Here is an 18,438-nt window from a genome sequence, read left to right as displayed (position 1 = left end):
GAAACTTGACAAATCATAAATCTGAAATTATTGGATTTGTAGATGAGGAACAATTTGCTGTTTAAAGTTGATTAAAAAATTGAAACTCTTCCTAGAGCAAATGCATTTATCTACCAATGACATAAAAATGGGTGATTAAGTCAAAAAACAATCTGGAACTTAACTTAGAAGCTTCTCTTTGTAGTTTTTATTCTTGTTTCTCAGTACAAAACTCTACTGGAAGGAAATTGCAAAAAAGGCTAAACTGATTTATGGATACAAGAACGAGTGATCTGTGCAAGGCTTCCGACTGAGGAGGGGTAAGTTCGCGGCTGTTGAGGATCAGGCATCACAGTCACCTCAAATCAACCCCTGCTCGGAGCCCCGTGGAGGGCCACACAGTCTGCTTGCCATCTGCTCCCATTTCTCACCCACTTACGTGCCAAAGGGGAGACTCCCCTCCTGATCATCTCCAATATGACCTGGTCTCCATGGAGCGTGGAGGGAAAAGCTGCCCTCATCTTCGCAGAGGGATGGTTTGAACTCCTCTCTCCAGGGCAGGTCTGTGGGTTTACCGCCCACCAGCTGGGTACAGGAGACCCAGGGAGGCTGCTGCTGTCCCCAGCAACTTGAGCCTTGACCTGGTGCTTCAAGAGATCCTAAGTCACTGAACAGTGTCAGCTGCTGCAACACTCAGAAGCAAAGAGGATGCCGTTCCCTGCTTCATTTTCACAGCGCAGTGCACCAGAGGCTCGGTTTGCTCCAAATGTCTGAGTGCTCCTACGTCTGGGGAAAAAATCCCCAAAGCTTTACATGTGGTGCCTTTCTTACTTCAGAAATGTCACCAAGTAGAAACACAAGCGTGATTACTTAGGTGGTAGAATTTGTCCTGTCTCACATCAAGTTTGTGTTTAAAATGTCTTTTTCACGGGGGAGTTCACGTACTTGCTGTTAAATGTGGTGCGTTTACAGGACCTCTTTCCGTGGGACTCATATGCTTACATTAAGTGTCAGGAAAGTCATGGTAGAGAGCTGAACAAGTTGAACTCCTACTTGGGAAAGGAAAAGGAACAATTAACTTCTTTTTTTGCTATCCCAGAATTTGAAGGGGGGAAAAAAGGGAAAAAAAAATCTCTGTGACTGGGAAATTATAATTCAGTCAGTTATACATCACCTTGAGGTAACCTGTGCGCCTCCCCTGTCCCTGCACAACATTTACCCCTCCTCCTCCTCACTTGCCAACAGCGTATGCTCCCTGGCTTACAGGCAGGGTGGGAAGTGAAGTCCATCCCATGTAGTTCATTGCAGAGGCTCTTGAGTTTATGGACCCACAAGTGCAGGATTACATGCTCTTGTTTTCTGGATGAGGTTTAGCAGAACAGCAGCACTCCCAGTCCCCAGCCGGCCTCCTGGGAGCAACCTGCCTTTCAGCTTGGGACTGATGAATCGCAGCAGCCTATGCTTCAGCTGCTGAAAATGCCTTTTTGTACAGAGAATTTCCCCCTGTTGCCAAAATAAATTCTCTTTTCATTTTTTATAGAAAGAGTTAATTTAAAACAAGCCGATAAAATAAAACAATAAATGTGAAAGTCACTGCAACATTCAGATTTAAATAAATAAATAAAGCACTCAATCGATTTGCTGCACCTGAAATCAATCCTGAAACCCCAGAGTTCCCATTTTGAGAGTTCATCATTTAAAGCACACATTTTTCTATAACGCTTCTGAAGCTGCGTATGACAGCTTGGAAGAGAAATAATCTGACTCTGATGCAGTGCCAAAAGGCAGTATTAATGAGCGTGGAGGGTTCTGTGACTGGCACAGATGCTTACAGTGGAAAAAGAAAGATGCGCAGATGCATCAGGTCTTCTCCTAACGCAGGTGCACTTCAGACACGCGTTTTTCTGAACTGGCTCTCTCCTGGCAGTGGCCGGGCTCTCCCTACCCACCTTTCCGAAGGACACACGTGGGAGCAGGAGCCTGCGGGGCTCTGGGTGCCCGCTGCCCTGTGGATGGCAATCCTGCACCGCGGGGCTGGCAGAGCAGCCGCCAGGGCTCCGGCTTCATGGCCTGAGGGACGGCTGGCTTTTACCTGGGGTTTGCTGTGAAGCAGACTGTATCACTGCATTTATGGCTTCAGTAAAACGTGCTCCAGAGAAGGAGATTCATAGCTGTTATCTACTTTTGTAAAACAAATGCACAGATTTACAATGCTGCAGGGTCATTCGTTTCAGAGGTGGGTTGAGAACATCACAAAGTGTGCACCGCTGCAGTGGCCCAGGGCACGTTTCAGCCCTTGCTGACGAAAAGCGTTGTCTGGTGGCCATTACACCCGTGCTTTCACTTTAGTCCGGGTAGTAAAGAACAAGCAAATCAGTGTTACAAAAAATACATACAGCTTTCCCTCCAAAATATTTGTCAAAACATCTTCCAACAACTTTCCCTCAATAAATATCCTACTGGGGGAGAGGGGCTGGACTGACAAGGGTGGAGATGGATGGGAAGGAAGAAAGGAAACCTCACACCAGTCTGTCTGTCATACTATAAGCATGTAGCCCTGTAACACGGCATTGCCATTACCAGCAACAGGCCATTAGCTCCGTACTGAGTTTGCCAGGCCTCAGCACCAAGGCTTGTCATGCCTGCTCTGTCCAAACTTGATGTGACCTGCCTGCAGCTCCGTCTTACTCGGTTGAGCTGTGACAGCAATTTTTCTTATTCACCAGGTGTCTGTACCTAATCTGCTTTACTTTTGCTAATCTTTGTGTGGTACAACCATAGTTTTACACAGACCTGGAGCCCTTGGTGGACAGTTGAAAAGTAACCACATCCTGGGCTGCTTTAGCACGAGCACAGTCAGCAGGTCCAGAGCAGTAAGCCCTCCCTTCTGTTCAGCACTGCATCTTGTGTGCTGTCTGCAGTTTTGTGGCCCCCAGTGTAAGAAAGCTACGAATAAACTGGGGAGAGTGTAATAAAGGGGTTCTAAGGTGGGGCTGAGCATATGACGTCTGCAGGCGTGGACCCAAGTAATAGCCAATCTCCAAGTCCTTGTCTACATTCCATGTAAGCACTTATCTATAGAAACGCCTTTGTTTTACGTTACAGAATCCCAGCCTGGCTGGGGGTCGAAGGGGCCTCTGGAGATCACCCAGCCCAACCCCTGCCCGAGCAGGGTCACCCACAGCACATTGCACAGGGTCGTGTCCAGACGGGTTTGAATATCTCCAGAGAAGGAGACTCCCCCCCTCCCTGGGCAGCCTGTGCCAGGGCTCTGCCACCCTCACAGCAAAGAAGTTTTTTCTCATATTTAGAGAAGTTTTTTCTCATACTCTATTACCTACAGATATATGCAGCCAGTACACAGCCACACATACTTTGGTTCTCAGACAAATCAAGTCAGATTCTTTTTCTTACTTTCTCTCCCGGGAACTTTCTTTACTCAGGATTTTCCTAGGAGGCATCTGTATTGTGTCCACGTAACGTAATTAAGATCCATTTGCTGTGCATCCACATGGGTGGGCTGTAAGCACGGTGAAATGAAATCTCCTGCTATTAACCATCACACATTTGTTAGTACATAAAATATATTTAATTAAAAACAAAACATCAAGCACTAGATGGATGAAGTTTCACGCAGCAGAGATTTCACTTGTGTCCTGGCTGCAGCAGACACCTGCCTGCACAAGGTGAACAGAACGCACTTCTGGAGACCAGTAAGTACTCCAGGCACTAATGCTGCCAGAGCTCAAAATCTAAGCTCTCAACAGGTGCATCTAAAGAATGTGGAGTAAAAGAACGTGCTATCTTGTTCCTTCAGCTTCAGGAAGTCACAGTGGTGGATGGCCAAACGCACAGTCAGCTGGATACAAGACCTTCCACTCATATGACCAACAGTTACTGCAGGAAGAAAGATACAAATATATCAGAGAAATCCGTTCACTGATAGAAGACTTCACGCATGGTTCCATGCAAGTTTCTTTATGCTGTTCCTTTACTTTTAACTCCATTACAAGGGATTCCAAACCCTCTGTTTTTGAAGGTCTCATTCGTTCAGGTTGCTGCTTCTCTGGTATTTCATCCGTGCCTCTTGCATAAAGTTTCTGAAGGCTGGTTCTTCATGACTCTCCTCAGTAACTGGGGGAAAAAAATCCACAGTTCAGCACTATTTCAGCACTTGTTCTATTTGTGTTACTGGAGAAAGCTAGAGTCAAGCTAGTTAGAGCAACACATAAAGTCTACCTGATCTTCCAACTTCACTACAAGGCAAAAGAAATAAGTGATCCTAAAAATCAATGGAACAGGGAAAGAACGAAGATTAAGTCTGTGAGCTGTACAAGAGGAGAGTCACACACTCTAAGAACTTAGAAGACTCCTCCACGACCAGGAGTCACAGGAAAAGGAAAGAGAGCTAGGGGCAGAAACTGTAAAGCCAAAAAGATGATGAAACATTCTGTGCCCTAATTGGGTTCAGAGGTCACTGCATGCTCCAAGCGTAACAAGTGGTCTGGTTTATCCATGTTATACACCCATTAATTACTTGAATAGAAAATTTACAACTGAACTTTCACAAAGGTTAGAGAGTGCTATCACTGGACCAAGCATTGCAGGTGGGCTTCTGCTACAGATTCAGACACCTATATTCAGGTGACCGAATGTTTGCTTGTTTTCTGGGCTCGCATTACAGTCAATCCAGTTAATTGAATACAGAGGGTATTTCCTGACTAGACAGGCAGCTTTTAGACCAGATCAGATCCCTCATTCCCTTACCTTCATGGTCAATGTCATCAGTATCACTCTCCCTCTCTTCTTCTTCATCGTGAAGAGCTCCTCGTGTTAGGATCAGCTCAGAGGGACCCATTGCAGAAGCATCACCAGACCCTTGAAGGGAACAGAAGTGGCTACACACAAAACAGCACGCTAACAGGTAGGTCAGCTCGTGCCCTGACAGGTTCTGTTTGTGCATAAACACAGCAGTTAATACCTACTGTAACGGGACAGAAAGCTGCTTCTGGATTCCAAAGATGCAGGACAGACTGCATCAGCACCACACTCAACCTCACATAAGGCAACAACTTCAACCAACAACAGAGCTTTCTCGTATTCTAGTTTGACTGTTGTTCCACCTTTTCTAACGTATTTCATTACTTCTAGTACATCCACTGCTTTAGCTACGCAGCAGGGTTTCTTCTTGTCATGTCTGTGACTGACACATAGAAGAGCTAAGTCTCACCCACCCCACAGGAACTAAAGCCCCACTCCTCCTTACTAACATGAAGCTGCTTTCATGCTTTTGCTGTGTGGAGACAGAAAAGCACTGTGTGACTTCTCAAGGCAGACTCTTCAGACAATTTCTGCAGTAAACTTAATCTTCCTAGTAAGGTACCTGCAAGTGTGCTGCCCTGCACACACACGCTGCCCATGTCCTTCCACAAGTGTTCCAGCTGCTCTCTCTTTTGCTTATCTTGAGCTTTCTCCTGTAGGTACAAAGTTACACGTGGATTCTGAGCACATTTAAAACATCAGCAGAGGAGGAATCTCACCCAATACTAGCAGTCTGTCCCCCATCTAGAAAGCAGAGGTCAATAATCAGGTCTTACATTACAACTAAGGTTACACAGAACTTTTGGATAAACATGGAAAGCAACCTTCAGCGTGATGGGCTTCAAGAACATTTTCAGGAGCATCAGGAAGCCAAACTCAGTGAAGTTGTGCCTGCAGAAACCTGTCCTTTGGACAGCCAGAACTCAGGGTGAATAGAGCTACTGATTTTGGTACTGCAATTTAGTCTTCGTCATTAATTGTCTAAGTCAAAACAGTACCCTTCACTGGTGCGGAAAGATACAGCGATATTCTCAACAAACCACTTTGGAAAGTTACTTTTAAGACAGTCTCTATCCTTCTGAATGGAATTTATAAAAATCTTTCCCAATCGTTTTCTCACAATTTGCCCAAATAAATTATTAGCACTAAAACACGGAGCAAGGACCGATTTAGAAAATATCTTTGTGAAGATATGCTCCCCCAAATCTAGGAAAAAAAAGACAGACAGTGAGCTTCAGGACAGTTTTTCCACACTAAGTATGATTAGAAATGAAATATTAGACTCTCCCAACACAGAGGCAATTGTGTGCATAAAAGTGACCCCAAGATACACTGCCAAGGTATACAATAGTTACAAATACTTACCAGTGTTTTTCTCAGGCGCTCATATTCTGGACGATACTCTCTGAAAGGATAAATAGAGTGCATTCGGTCTGAACCAATACTTGATTTATATTAAGTAACGATCATCTCGGAGGCTTGTTTCTATCCCAAAAAAGTTTTCTCTAGGCGTTCATGTTTGAGAGACACTTCAGAAAGCCTAACAGTACTTTTTACCCAGATTTGGATTCTGAAACCAAGGGATGCAAAATAAGTGAACATACTTCATTAAAATAGCAAACCTTTCTCACACCCTCTTGTTGGGTAAGAAATTAAACCAGCTCGACCGAGGTAGACGTTTCAGCGCTATACCTAATGAGCAGATCTATCACTCTCCTCTAATCACAGACATGACTTTCTCTGCCAGCGCTTGTGCCTCCTAAGACAGTCCAATGGGATCTCATACAGAAAGACCGTTCACACAGTTCCAAACTATTGTACCACTATGGGACCTTTGAAATATTTCTTTAACGAAGTAAGGATAAAGTGGATGTGGATACCCTCCTCTTAGAATCACAGAGCGGTTTGGGTTGGAAGGGACCTTGAAGCCCATCCAGTCCCAACCCCACTGCCACGGGCAGGGACACCTTCCACCAGCCCAGGTTGCTCCAAGCCCCATCCAACCTGGCCTTGAACACTGCCAGGGAGGGGGCAGCCACAGCTGCTCTGGGCAACCTGGGCCAGGGTCTCACCACCGTCATCATAAAAAATTTCTTCCTTATGTCCAATCTAAACCTGCCCTCTTTCAGTTTAAAACCATCACCCCTTGTTCTGTCACTACAGGCTCTATCAAAAAGTCTCTCTCTCTCTTATAAGCCCCTTCAGGTACTGGAAGGTGCTAGAAGGTCTCCCCGGAGCCTTCTCTTCTCCAGGCTGAACAGCCCCAACTCTCTCAGCCTTTCCTCATAGGAGAGGTGCACCAGCCCTCTGAGCATCTTCGTGGCCACAAAAATTCACCACTGAATAGTTCCTTCTGACTGCTGCTGTTAATGCTGACTCTTGCACTGAAGTTTATTAGAAACCCTAGACTACCTCTTGTGAAAAGCAAACAGTCCTTCAAATCAAAGAAGTGGGCTCACAAATCAGTAACTTCAGCACGTATTGACTTGGTCAGGGACCAAAGGTTATCACCTTACCTCTCATATTCATCTACAGCTTTAGACAGCTGAACAAAAAAATCATCCAGTCCTGTGCCGAGCACAGCAGAAACACCAACCACCTATAAAAGAAAACCACATACCAGAACTGAAGGGTAACTGAACCAAGTTTTTAGGTAACTGATGGATGATCACAGCTGGAAAGCCTAAGCAGCATCTTTTTAAAAAACAAACAAACAAACAAAACAAACCACTAAACAAAAAAAAATAGGGGACTCTAATGATATCCATAAAATCATCACAATGGTGTAAGAGTACACAGCAATATTGCTTCCATGATTCCTACTTTCAGCCTCTTTCTCCACCTGCTGTTAATGTTTGCTACCTCTGGTTTTTGGTTGGGGTTTTGTTCTTTTCTTTCTTTCTTTCTCTCTCTTATTTAACTCAGGTTTTACAAATTTTACCACAGCGGGGGGGAAGCAACAGTTAGGAAGAAAAAAAGAAAGCCTGACTCTGCACCCATCCTTGTACCTCCGATCTCAATACCCCACAAAAAAACATAGTTAAGACAATACAATGCCTAAACATAACGAACAAGACAGGGCACTTCGAAAGAAAGATCAAGTCTTGCTTCTGCTTACTTGGTTATTGTTAATAAACCAAGTTTTCTTCCTGAACCTAGTATTGTAAGGGGTTAGTGTGATTGCTGCAATATCAGTGTGCTAGAATTAAAGAGCAAAATAGACCCCAGGGACTGACCTTTTGCCTCTGAAGCTCTAATACTTTGTATTTAGCTGAAGCGCATTTTAAAAGATATCCAATCCAACCCCCAGAACAGCAAGAGACGGAGAATTTAATCAGTTACTATGGAAATACATTCAAAATGCACATCTGCTTTCTAATTTGAACTTGTCTGCCATTATGCTTCTGGCCATTTGTTCTGCTTTTATTAAATCAATTATCTAAAAATACCTTTAATTAAGACTATTACCAGCCAGTACTTGGACCCTTCAGAATCTTACATCCTCTAATGAAAATTCTCCCTCTTCTTCATAATCAAGGCAGTCTCAACTACTCAAATGTAAGACTTTTTCCAACACAGCCTTGCGTTTTATCAATAGTACAGTAAATATGCAGACAATGAAGCATTCCAAAGGATTTTAAGCATTACTCTAGGCACTGTGCCAATATAGATTAATATTTATATTTTCATTGCACTTAAGTACAAGCTGCCTTCTACTTTATAATCCTCTGCATATGTCCTGCTCTCCAGCCTACTATTCTAATAGATATGACAAGCATACAGTTAATTAGCAAATAAGGACTAGGAAGTACTTTAGTCCTGTATATGGCACCACTACAATCCGTTTTGAAATACTGTATATTGTTCCTCATAGGGCACTTATAATATTTTTGTTTTGGCTAAATTATGATTATCTATATGAATGGAATCACTTATTTGTTTTCATTGCCTTTCTTGTAACACCCACAGAGCCATTTGTTTGCTTTTTCTTAAGTAAAAGCTAATGAAAAACACAATTAGCTGAGCCCTTTTAGCACAGACTATGGGATCATTAACATCCTCCAACGTATAGTGTTCTCAGAGAAACTGAATGGATTTGTCCTCTCAAAACCTGGTAAGTGGAAACAAAAACCACTTCTTGTGTCAGCAAACATGCAGGATGTTTTTTGTTTGTTTGTGAGATTCTTTCCCTTCTTCCTACTTGGTAAATTGCCCAACTGTACTTGACACTCAGAACAAGGAAAATTATCTCACATGGAAGACACTGCAACACAGAACATTACCTCTTACCAGCCTGTCTTAGCTTTCTTCTGATGATTAATCACAATTCAGTATTAAACGATTCAGGCTGCACTCAGTGTGACAAGCAACTGAAGTTACTTTACTAAAGTTCCAACCAGCAAATCCTCGCCCCCAGTGCAAGGCTCATCAACAGATTCCAGTTCAAGAGGGCAGTGCAAAGCCCTTCTGCAGAAGGACAGAGTGGCTGAGGTTGGAAGATACCTCTGGAGACCATCTAGTCCAACCTCTCCTGCTCAAAAAGCAAGACTAACTAGATCAGGTTGCTCACGATCTTGTCTGAACATGTTTTGAGTATCTCTAAGAATGGAGACTCCACAGTTTCTCTGGACCACCTGTTCCTGTACTCAATCAGTTAAATTACAGTAATTCTTTTTTCTTCTTCTGTTTAAACATAATTTCCTGTATTGCACTTCATACCTGTAGCCTCTTGTCCTTTCACTGGGCACCACTGAAAAGAGCCTGCCTCTGTCTTCCTTACATCCTCCCATCAGGTATTTATACACATCAATAATATCCTCCTTGAGCTTTCTCTTCTCCAGGCTTTTATGAGAGGTCACAAAAAAAGGAAGATTCTTACCTTCAGTGAACTGTAAAATTCATCCAACACTAAACTCATAGAACGAGTCAGGTTACTGACATAGGATGTCTCTTGGTTCAGGGCATCGTGAAAAGTCTCAAAGTCCTGCATCCATTCTACTGCAAAACTGTGGTCAATTATGTCAGTCTGGAAGGAGAAGAGAACATTTTCAGAGGTAATAATGATGAATTCTTAGTCTTAGGCTGTTAAGTGGACAAATAAAAATTTTCATTTTAAACTTACTTTCAAAATGCTGAACTTTTCAAAACATTCAGCCCTGGTTTGAAGTTTTCCAAGCTCTGTTTTTATCAAACCAACTACTTGAATACAGGAAGAGCAGATAAATAACCACTATCCCAGTTTTAAGAAGGCACATCTAATGCAACGATTGCAAGTGTAAAGGCTTCTCTGGTTTACTGGAAAGGGGCACACAAAAACTGCATACTGTACAAGAAAGTTTAAGTTGTAAATATTAGATCGTATGACTGAGGCCAGACAAGAACAGTCCTCATTGAAGATCCCATCCTTTCTTCATTGGCTTAGGGGTCAGGGGCAGAGGGAGCCATTTCCACGTTGGGTAACAGCCTACAGGATCTTTTTATAAAGTGAGCTGAGCTCTGACCTGAAGAAGTTCTAATCTAAACTCAGTGCGAGATGACGGACACGAATAGGTGAGACGGTTCCATGATTGTACATGGAGTAGTATGGAAACAGTCTACTAATGAGTTCTATAAACATATCTTGCCACATGTATATCCACTATTATCACAATACAGAGGTGTCTAAAACTCTGATATATTTCATTTCCCACCACCAATGGGAAGGAGGAAAATAGATAAAGTATTGCCCAGCATTACCCAAGAGATTCGAGACAGAACTGAACTAATCAAGGGTCAAAGCCTGACTATTTAGAGGTAGCTTGATTAAGTTCTATAAATAAAACCAAATCAACTCTAAAATCACATTTTTTTTCCTCTGCAAACCTTAAAATTCCTTAAATCTATGTGTTTGTCACTGCGCATATATCAGTTCCTTGAGATTCTTCCATTCTCATCAAGAGTCAGTTTTAAAATGCTTGTCAAAAATACTTCAAATGCTGTTGGCTTTACTTTTTACCGAAGGCTAAACATCAGACCCAAATGGAGTTTCAAGTTATGAAACCTAAGCCTTGGGCCTGCCTCTCCTTACAAATACTGATGAGTCCCGTTTCTTTCAGTCTTTCAAAAAATGTATTTTCATAAAAGAGAATGATTTTCCTACCTCACGCCTTTTTCTACAGAAAAACCTTAACGGCTTATTCTCAAATTACTGTCTAGAGTTAGAAAGAAATCAGTGTGCAAAAACTTGCTAAATAAGCAAGCAGATGTCAGACATGCATGGTTTGGGTCACTGGGAGATGTGTGTAGTTGGAGTACACCAGACACTAATCCTACTCGGCTGGTGTGAGGTGAAATTTCACATTCAAAGCACGGGTCTTCTAGAGGAAGCGTATGGGATATACGGGTGCACACCCAAAGCTTGCTGTGTTGGGGAGCAAATCCTTGAATACAAAGGATGTCTGTGGGGAAAAGGAAGAGCACTCACACCAAAAATCTAATGGGATTCTTGTAACACGTGCAATTGTTATGTCTAAAGAGCTGGCTAGCTGTTAAGCTCGAAGGCATTTCTTTAAGGCTACAAGTACCTCACACAACAGTGGAGGTGGATCCTCAGGCCAGTAAGCATCTGCTTAAGTATTGTTTTGTATCTATACAAAAAAATGTATAGATTTTTTTTGTGGCGTATTTTCAGTGTCACTGATCAGGGCCAAACACCTTCTGTTACGTTTTGCCTGCTTACAATACATGGGACTCCTTCCTCAAAACAGGCAGGTGTTACACGATCCCCACTGAGAATCATCAGCCTGCTGCTGAGCAGAAATAATTAATGATTAAAGCAATCGTTCTGAGGAAGCAGGGGACTGCAAGAGTGGTTTCAGTAACGAACTTACCCTTATGTTACCAAGTTAAGTTTCCTCATAGCCTAGGGTTAAGGTGCAAAGCAGTTTTCAAACCGTTAGCATCATCTCTAACTTGAATGTTCGGGTGAAGCTGCCCACCCCTGACTCCTCTTGTGCGTTTGTATACCAGATTAAAGACCACTTTTAGATTCCGTTTTCAGCCTGCAGCTCCCCCCCAGCCCCTCTTTTCTAGAAAATCTGTTATTGTAATAAGACAAAGACACAGCAAAGCAAGCTAAACAGAACAATGTTCCACTGGGACACAGAAACCATAGCTTTAACTTACTTTGTTCATGACAACAATGAAAGGCAGCTTTGTCTTGTACAGGATACTGGGGGGTGGGGGCACAAAAAAAAACACACACAAAAAAATTAAAAATTAATTTAAATCTCACTAGAATAGAAAACAAGTTACGTGTAAGGCAGACAAGACTTGTGCAAAAATGAATACATTTGACTTCAAAAGATAATTATTTTCTTCCTCATCAATTAGAATGCAATTTTCACCCAGATCCTGCTTACCATAGTTGAACAAAATATGCCCTCCCCCAAGATGTAAAATCTCCTTCTACACACCCAGTTGATTACTATTTTCTATGACTCCCAGATCCCAGTTTTAACTCTCTTTGCATTTTCTATTTTGACTCAAACCTTATGTTCTGAGATATTATTTGTGAACTGAGCAATGAATTCAAATAACTCAAAAACATCTATAAAGCAAAACTACCTTGAAACATGGGCTTACCTATTCATTTCACTGCATATATTCTAGCATCTTTTGCTCAACACTAATGTTAAAAAACACAGCATGTGATACAGCACATTTTGCATACTCCTGTCACAGTGATACAGCTTTTGACGTTGGTGCAAGGACTGACAGGTTTTTTGAAAACCTTTTACCAACATTTACCATGAATTACGACAGCTCTAGATATGTTGATCTTTACATATGTATTTAGTGCCTGCTTTAACATGAAAGAAAACAGATAAATCCACGTACCAGGAGGAAGACAATAAACCAAGAACTCCATGCTATGCTGAGCTCCAAACAAATCTTAAGGAATCACTGGAAGTATTGATACTGAAAGTATCAATAATATTAAAAAAATAGGGTAAAATATTATGTGTTTACAAGAAGGAGCTTAAACAAGGCTGTATTGATACATCTTAGTTAAAGGATTTTATAAGCAACAGGCAATGTGTTAGATCTGATGCAACCAGCCTTCATCACACTAAGGTCTCATGGATTATTTAATGCTTTCAGTGTGAGTTTTGACCCAATGACCTCCAGATGTCCACTGGCATGTGAATTATTTTGCTTATCCAATGGGAAAACCACTAAGACAGAGAATAATCAAAACAGCAGACTGAGTGAACATGAGGCATCAATGTGCACTTGCACCCCAGAAAGCCAACCGTGTCCCGGGCTGCATCAAAAGGAGCATGGCCAGCAGGGCGAGGGAGGTGATTCTGCCCCTCTGCTCTGCTCTCGTGAGACCCCCCCTGGAGCACTGTGTCCAGTTCTGGGGCCCACGGTACAAGAAAGACACCGACATGTTAGAGTGGGTCCAGAGGAGGGCCACAAAAATGATCAGAGGGCTGGAATGCCTCTCCTTATGAAGGAAGGCTGAGAGAGTTGGGGCTGTTCAGCCTGGAGAAGGGAAGGCTTCAGAGACACCTTATTGTGTCCTTTCAGTATATAAAGGGGCTTTTAAGAGAGACAGAAAGAGACTTTTTGATAGAGCCTGTAGTGACAGAACAAGGGGTGACAGCTTTAAACTGAAAGAGGGCAGGTTTAGATTGGACATAAGGAAGAAATTTTTTATGATGACGGTGGCGAGACATTGGAGCAGGTTTCCCAGAGAAGCTGTGGATGCCCCATCATTGGCAGTGTTCAAGGCCAGGCTGGACGGGGCTTGGAGCAACCTGGTCTAGTGAAAAATGTCCCTGCCCACAGAAGAGGGGGAGGACTAGATGGTCTTTAAAGGTCCCTTCCAACCCATTCCCCTCCAAAATAAGTATCAAGGAGACACAGCAATCAAAGCAGATGGACGCATTTTCAGCTTTTCTTACCTGCAGGCATACAGCATGTTGGACATAAAGGTGATAGGGTTAGTACTGCGAGAGGTGTCCATCACATAAATAACAACTGAAGGGAAGGAGGAAGCCTGGAAACACAAAGTAAAAGATATTTTAATTAGAAGTACACGCTGTTCAACAGCCACTTCTTTCACATAGCCTCACTGTCAAGTCATGTAGAAAACACTTACCAAGGCCTCAGTTATGATGGTTCCTGATGCTGACCAGGTGAATACCTCAATTTGCCCTGGTGTGTCAATAATAACATACCTGTTAAGAAGTCATCCCCGACAAACAATAAGGGAAAATTAGTTAAGCACAAGGTCCTGTTCTGACTAGATTACCACAAGCACGTAACAGCAAATCCCATGGTTATTCTGTTACAATTCAGAAAAGCTTCTCCCAAACAGTGACAAGATCTACGGGCAAGTTTGAAAACTTCCTGTGTGAATTTTGTAACTAAGAAGCACGTACTCTCTTCAGATTCTATTGAAGTCGAAGGCACCAATTTGACAGATACTTAGTACTGCAAACTCTTCAGCAGAAGAATTAATTGTTGCCTATTTGAACAGTGCGTGAGAAAAAATGACGGTCTAATGGAAGATGAGAAAGCAGGACTGGAACCAGTAGACATTTCTTTGATGTATCTGAAGAAAGTCTAGTTTATCTGTTCTAATTCTATGCGCTTTTCCACATAAAATTTATACCAAGGCTGAAAAACAACTAGAAAACATGCAGAGAACCCTTCCAGGATTTCACATGGTTTTCCTACACTGATCCCAGAAAAGTAGAACTTGGTGGAACATACTCACTTGGACGCATTTTGTCTTTTTTCAATAAACTTCATCACCTGATTGAAAAAGAAGGAGTATACTTTGTATTTAGGCTCACAACAGGAAACTTTCATAATAATTTTCTAACAGAAACTACATTAACTTGCACATGTATGTATCGAAAGAGGATTAAAGTCTCTAAGCTTTTCAATGGGTCAAAATATCCTGCTAAGGAAGGGTGGAAAATGCTCAGACACTGCATAGGTTAAAGACAACCTTGATTTTGTCCGTGTTCCAGTACCTGGCTAAAGAAATGGTCTAACAAAGCAGTTGCTCCCCACCTTTTTACCAAGAGATTGTGCACTGTCTCAATATCTTGCCTAAGTTCCCAGCCCAGCACTGACTTAGCATTATGATTTAAAGAGAGCAATTATCAAATAACCCTAGGAAAACTTAACCCGTTTCCAGAAGTGAGCTTCCCTACTTCAGAATCAGGGCATTCATATGAAAGATTTTGTAGTGAACACAGGGCAACAGAACAGTTATGTACAGAGACTAAAGAACGTTCTGTAATGTGGCTTATAAACTTTACTTTTAAAAAAGCTGAAAAACTGAAATCTCTCAAATGAAAGCTAATGCGCTTTGGCTGCTTTGTGAAATACACAGTTCTGTGTGGGGAATACTCTAACTCCAAAGAAATATCAGGAGGCTAAGCAAACGCAGGGCTCTCTCAGACTCCAAACACATAAAAAGCCCCACAGTCTCCCAGCACAGTACCACGTAGGAACAACCTCGTACCTGATCAAATCGTGTAGCAAAGAGATTGAGAGAGGTCACTATTCCACCATTCGGGCCCAGCCCATATCTAGACGCTTCATTTAGGAAAGCAGATAATTATACAGACCTCAGAGGGCTTCTGTTTCAATTCTCATCATAGCTGGCCATGCAGAATGCACACTGGATACCTCGCAGCAAAAGACAATACCCCTAATCCACAATTAAGTCTTCTTTCTAAGTGATGCAGTAGCATAACAATTACAAAGTGGTCTCTCTCTTGACCAAACACGTGTGATTGACAAAAGGGAAAGGGGCTATGCCGTAGCTTCCCCTTGCCATGACGCAAGCATCACCCTTCTGGACAAAGAGAAAACATACGTATGTTTATACATCAAAGCCATCTTTATCTTTCCAAAAAGATTTACAACGCAGCCAGTAACTCAGAACTTAACAATGCCCTGAATGCACTTAATTTTAAGAATTTATGCTTCAAAAGATAATAAAACATTTCTTGCACAAATAAATTTTTAGCAGAATTTAAATGATAATGGGAATGAAATGTTGTAAAGACTTCGAAGTGTCAGCTTAAAGATGAAGATTTCAAAATCCTTTTTCACACATACAGCTCTGTACACTAATTATGTCCAATTAAACAAATAATTTTTTTTAAACTGCATAAGAACCAGCACTGATTCATCATCGTACTGTCTTCTAGAGCCACTACTCAACATCCAAACACAAGGTCAGACACCTTCCTTAAGCACTATATAATGAGATGCTTGAACTCCAGTAACGGCTGGCAGACACCGTGAAGCAGGTAACACACCTACACACCAAACTGAAACTTACACTGGGACGCTTTGCTGGTAACTTCAAGTCAAACAACTTCAAATGGTAACTGCTGGTAACTTCAAATCAAATCCAGAATCAAGAATCCTATCCCTCACCATCTTTATTCTTGTCTAAAATATTAAATTTAAAAGTCACACCAGCAAGTCCCACCCAAACACTGTATATTACCTCCATCTGCACAAGCTGTTAGTTAGGAGACAAAGGCCCTCCATACCCTCTGGAGGGGGGGATGTTACTGAACTGCTGCCATCAGACTACTGCGCAGCAAGAGCCCACAGCCCAATGTCTTTGAGATTCAGAATGACAACAGTGCTTTGGTTACGATCAAACAATGTGGAAATAGTTTTCTTCACCTACTACAGGCAAATAGGAATCTGCATACTTGTTTATAACAAATAAAATAACACTTGTTAGAACAGGGGGAAAAGGCTTCTCTGCTTCCACAGAGAAAGATGCAAGCTCTGCAAAGGAACAACAGGAAAAAGAAAAGATGGGCGCAGAGTGCCTACTATTTGTAAAAACATACTATTAGGCAGAATCACTTTTAGCCCAGGAGAAAATGACCTAAGGAGTACCAAATCTTGCACAACATACACTTCTAGCCTCACATGCAAGAAATACGCAGTCAGAAACTTCTGACCTTCGCGCAGCATTCTGCGTTACTGCAATGCCCAGCACCTCCTGCCCGCTTCATCACACTGTGCAGAAGTCACAGACTATCTTCACAACATTCAAGATTTCAAATATCATTATTTAGACAAAAAAGGATACTGTTTCATCACCTCTTTGTACTTCACGGTGTCCCTGATATCTAGAGGAGAAAGTCGTATAAATAGTTTTAGGGCATAATTTTTAAAATATCCTTCTTCATCAATCTTCTCATCGGTGAAAGCCCTTCTTTTTCTAGCAAGTCTCCTTTTGTCTCAGTAACAGATCTAGCACCAACAGGAAAAATCTCACAAGCAGAATAAAGAAAACCTAACGGCTTTGCCATGCTCTCAGCACACATGAAACCCAACGTAATTCACGTGAAACACCACCAATTTAGGTATTTAGCAGTAACCACTTCAGCTGAACTGTATTCTCAGTTGATCCATATCAGTTAACAACGTACACATATCCAACTGCGTGATTAGAGATCCAGCACTGGAACAGATATTCTAATTATTCATCTGACATCAATAAAGCAACTTTGGTGTCCAGGCTGTCTTTCTTATCCTCTGAGAGGCAGGCTGACAAACTTTAGAAAGGTTAAGAGACAGGACCCTCCCAAACCTAACGATTTGTAAGCCCTTTGGAATGGCTAAACATAAGGTCTGTTTTACTGCTAAGGTATTTTCTCTAAAATTCATGTCTTTTAAAGTGCTTTAAGTAAGTTATTTGGTAGCACATACGGCTACTGCTGTTCTGGATGTAGGGAACAGATCGAATCTGCGAATACGTTTATCGCTGGCAAAGAAAAAAAACCACAAGAACCCAAACACATCAAATCACACCAGATGATGTTAAAAAAATGTCCAAACGCGATGGAAGAATGCCTTTGGCCCTAAAAATTCACATGCTAAAGACTGGTAGGAGAAAGCAGTTAAATTAAAAACTAAAAACCCTAAAGAAAACCGTAAAGTCCTTCTTGTGTTAGAACTTGGAACCTCTTAGATTAGTAATAAGCATCTCTTAGGAATCTCTCCGATTAATTAATAAGCAACCCAGCTAAACACCTCACAACCGCCCCCCGCTTCCCCGAAGCGTACGACCAGCAGCATCCCAACGGCGGCGTTATTTATTCACGGCAAATCGTCCTCGCTCTCCCCTGGGGCCTCCGCAGACACGCCGCCCCCCGCACCGCCCACGCCCCGCCGCGGCCCGGGGCCAGCACTCACCGATGTTGGCGGGGAAGGGCAGGTCGTGCACGGCGGGGTCCAGGTTGATCACGTACGGGGGGCAGCGCTGCCCGTGCAGGTGGGCCGCGAGCCTCTGCGGGGACACGAGGAGGCGTCAGGCCGCACCGGACACGGCGGAGCCGGCAGCTCCTCCCCGCCCCCCGCCGCCCCTCACCTGCACGAAGGTGGTTTTCCCGGAGCCGGCCATGCCCAGCACCAGCACGCACACCGGGGCCTGGGCCGGGGCCTCCATCCCGCTCCCCGCCGCCGCCATCTTCCCAGCACCCGCTTGTCCTTCCGGGGCGCGGGGGCACGGCGGGGGGGGTGCGGCCCCGTAGCACCCCGCCATGGCGCGCGGGTCCCGGCCGCCGCCCTGCCGCCGCCGGCCGGGCACGGACC

The 18,438-nt window shown here is 43.0% G+C and overlaps 1 protein-coding gene across 4 annotated transcripts; it reads right to left on the bottom strand.

Annotated features, from left to right (window-relative positions):
• Nucleotides 1-3,545: 3,545 nt before the first annotated feature.
• On the bottom strand, nucleotides 3,546-18,402 carry GPN1 (GPN-loop GTPase 1). 4 transcript variants are annotated; one of them, XM_068401762.1, is made up of 15 exons: nucleotides 18,215-18,402; nucleotides 18,040-18,133; nucleotides 16,931-16,970; nucleotides 15,329-15,395; nucleotides 14,570-14,607; nucleotides 13,949-14,027; nucleotides 13,752-13,846; nucleotides 11,965-12,010; nucleotides 9,680-9,826; nucleotides 7,317-7,399; nucleotides 6,166-6,205; nucleotides 5,363-5,453; nucleotides 4,747-4,857; nucleotides 3,975-4,113; nucleotides 3,546-3,876 (listed from the first exon to the last, which is right to left on the bottom strand). In XM_068401762.1, the coding sequence occupies exons 1-14, from the start codon at nucleotides 18,386-18,388 to the stop codon at nucleotides 4,022-4,024; spliced, it is 1,197 nt and encodes a 398-aa protein (XP_068257863.1). In that variant the 5' UTR covers nucleotides 18,389-18,402; the 3' UTR covers nucleotides 3,546-3,876; nucleotides 3,975-4,021. The 4 variants fall into 4 exon arrangements, with proteins under 4 accessions (XP_068257863.1, XP_068257871.1, XP_068257855.1 ...); XM_068401770.1 differs by having other exon boundaries at nucleotides 4,004-4,113; XM_068401754.1 differs by having other exon boundaries at nucleotides 3,546-4,113.
• Between the last annotated feature and the right edge of the window lie 36 nt (nucleotides 18,403-18,438).

Source organism: Nyctibius grandis, chromosome 1 (genome assembly GCF_013368605.1).
Source record: "Nyctibius grandis isolate bNycGra1 chromosome 1, bNycGra1.pri, whole genome shotgun sequence".
Lineage (NCBI taxonomy): Eukaryota > Metazoa > Chordata > Aves > Nyctibiiformes > Nyctibiidae > Nyctibius > Nyctibius grandis.
The sequence above is the reverse complement of the archived record's forward strand: the minus strand, read 5'-3'. Positions and strand labels throughout refer to the sequence as shown.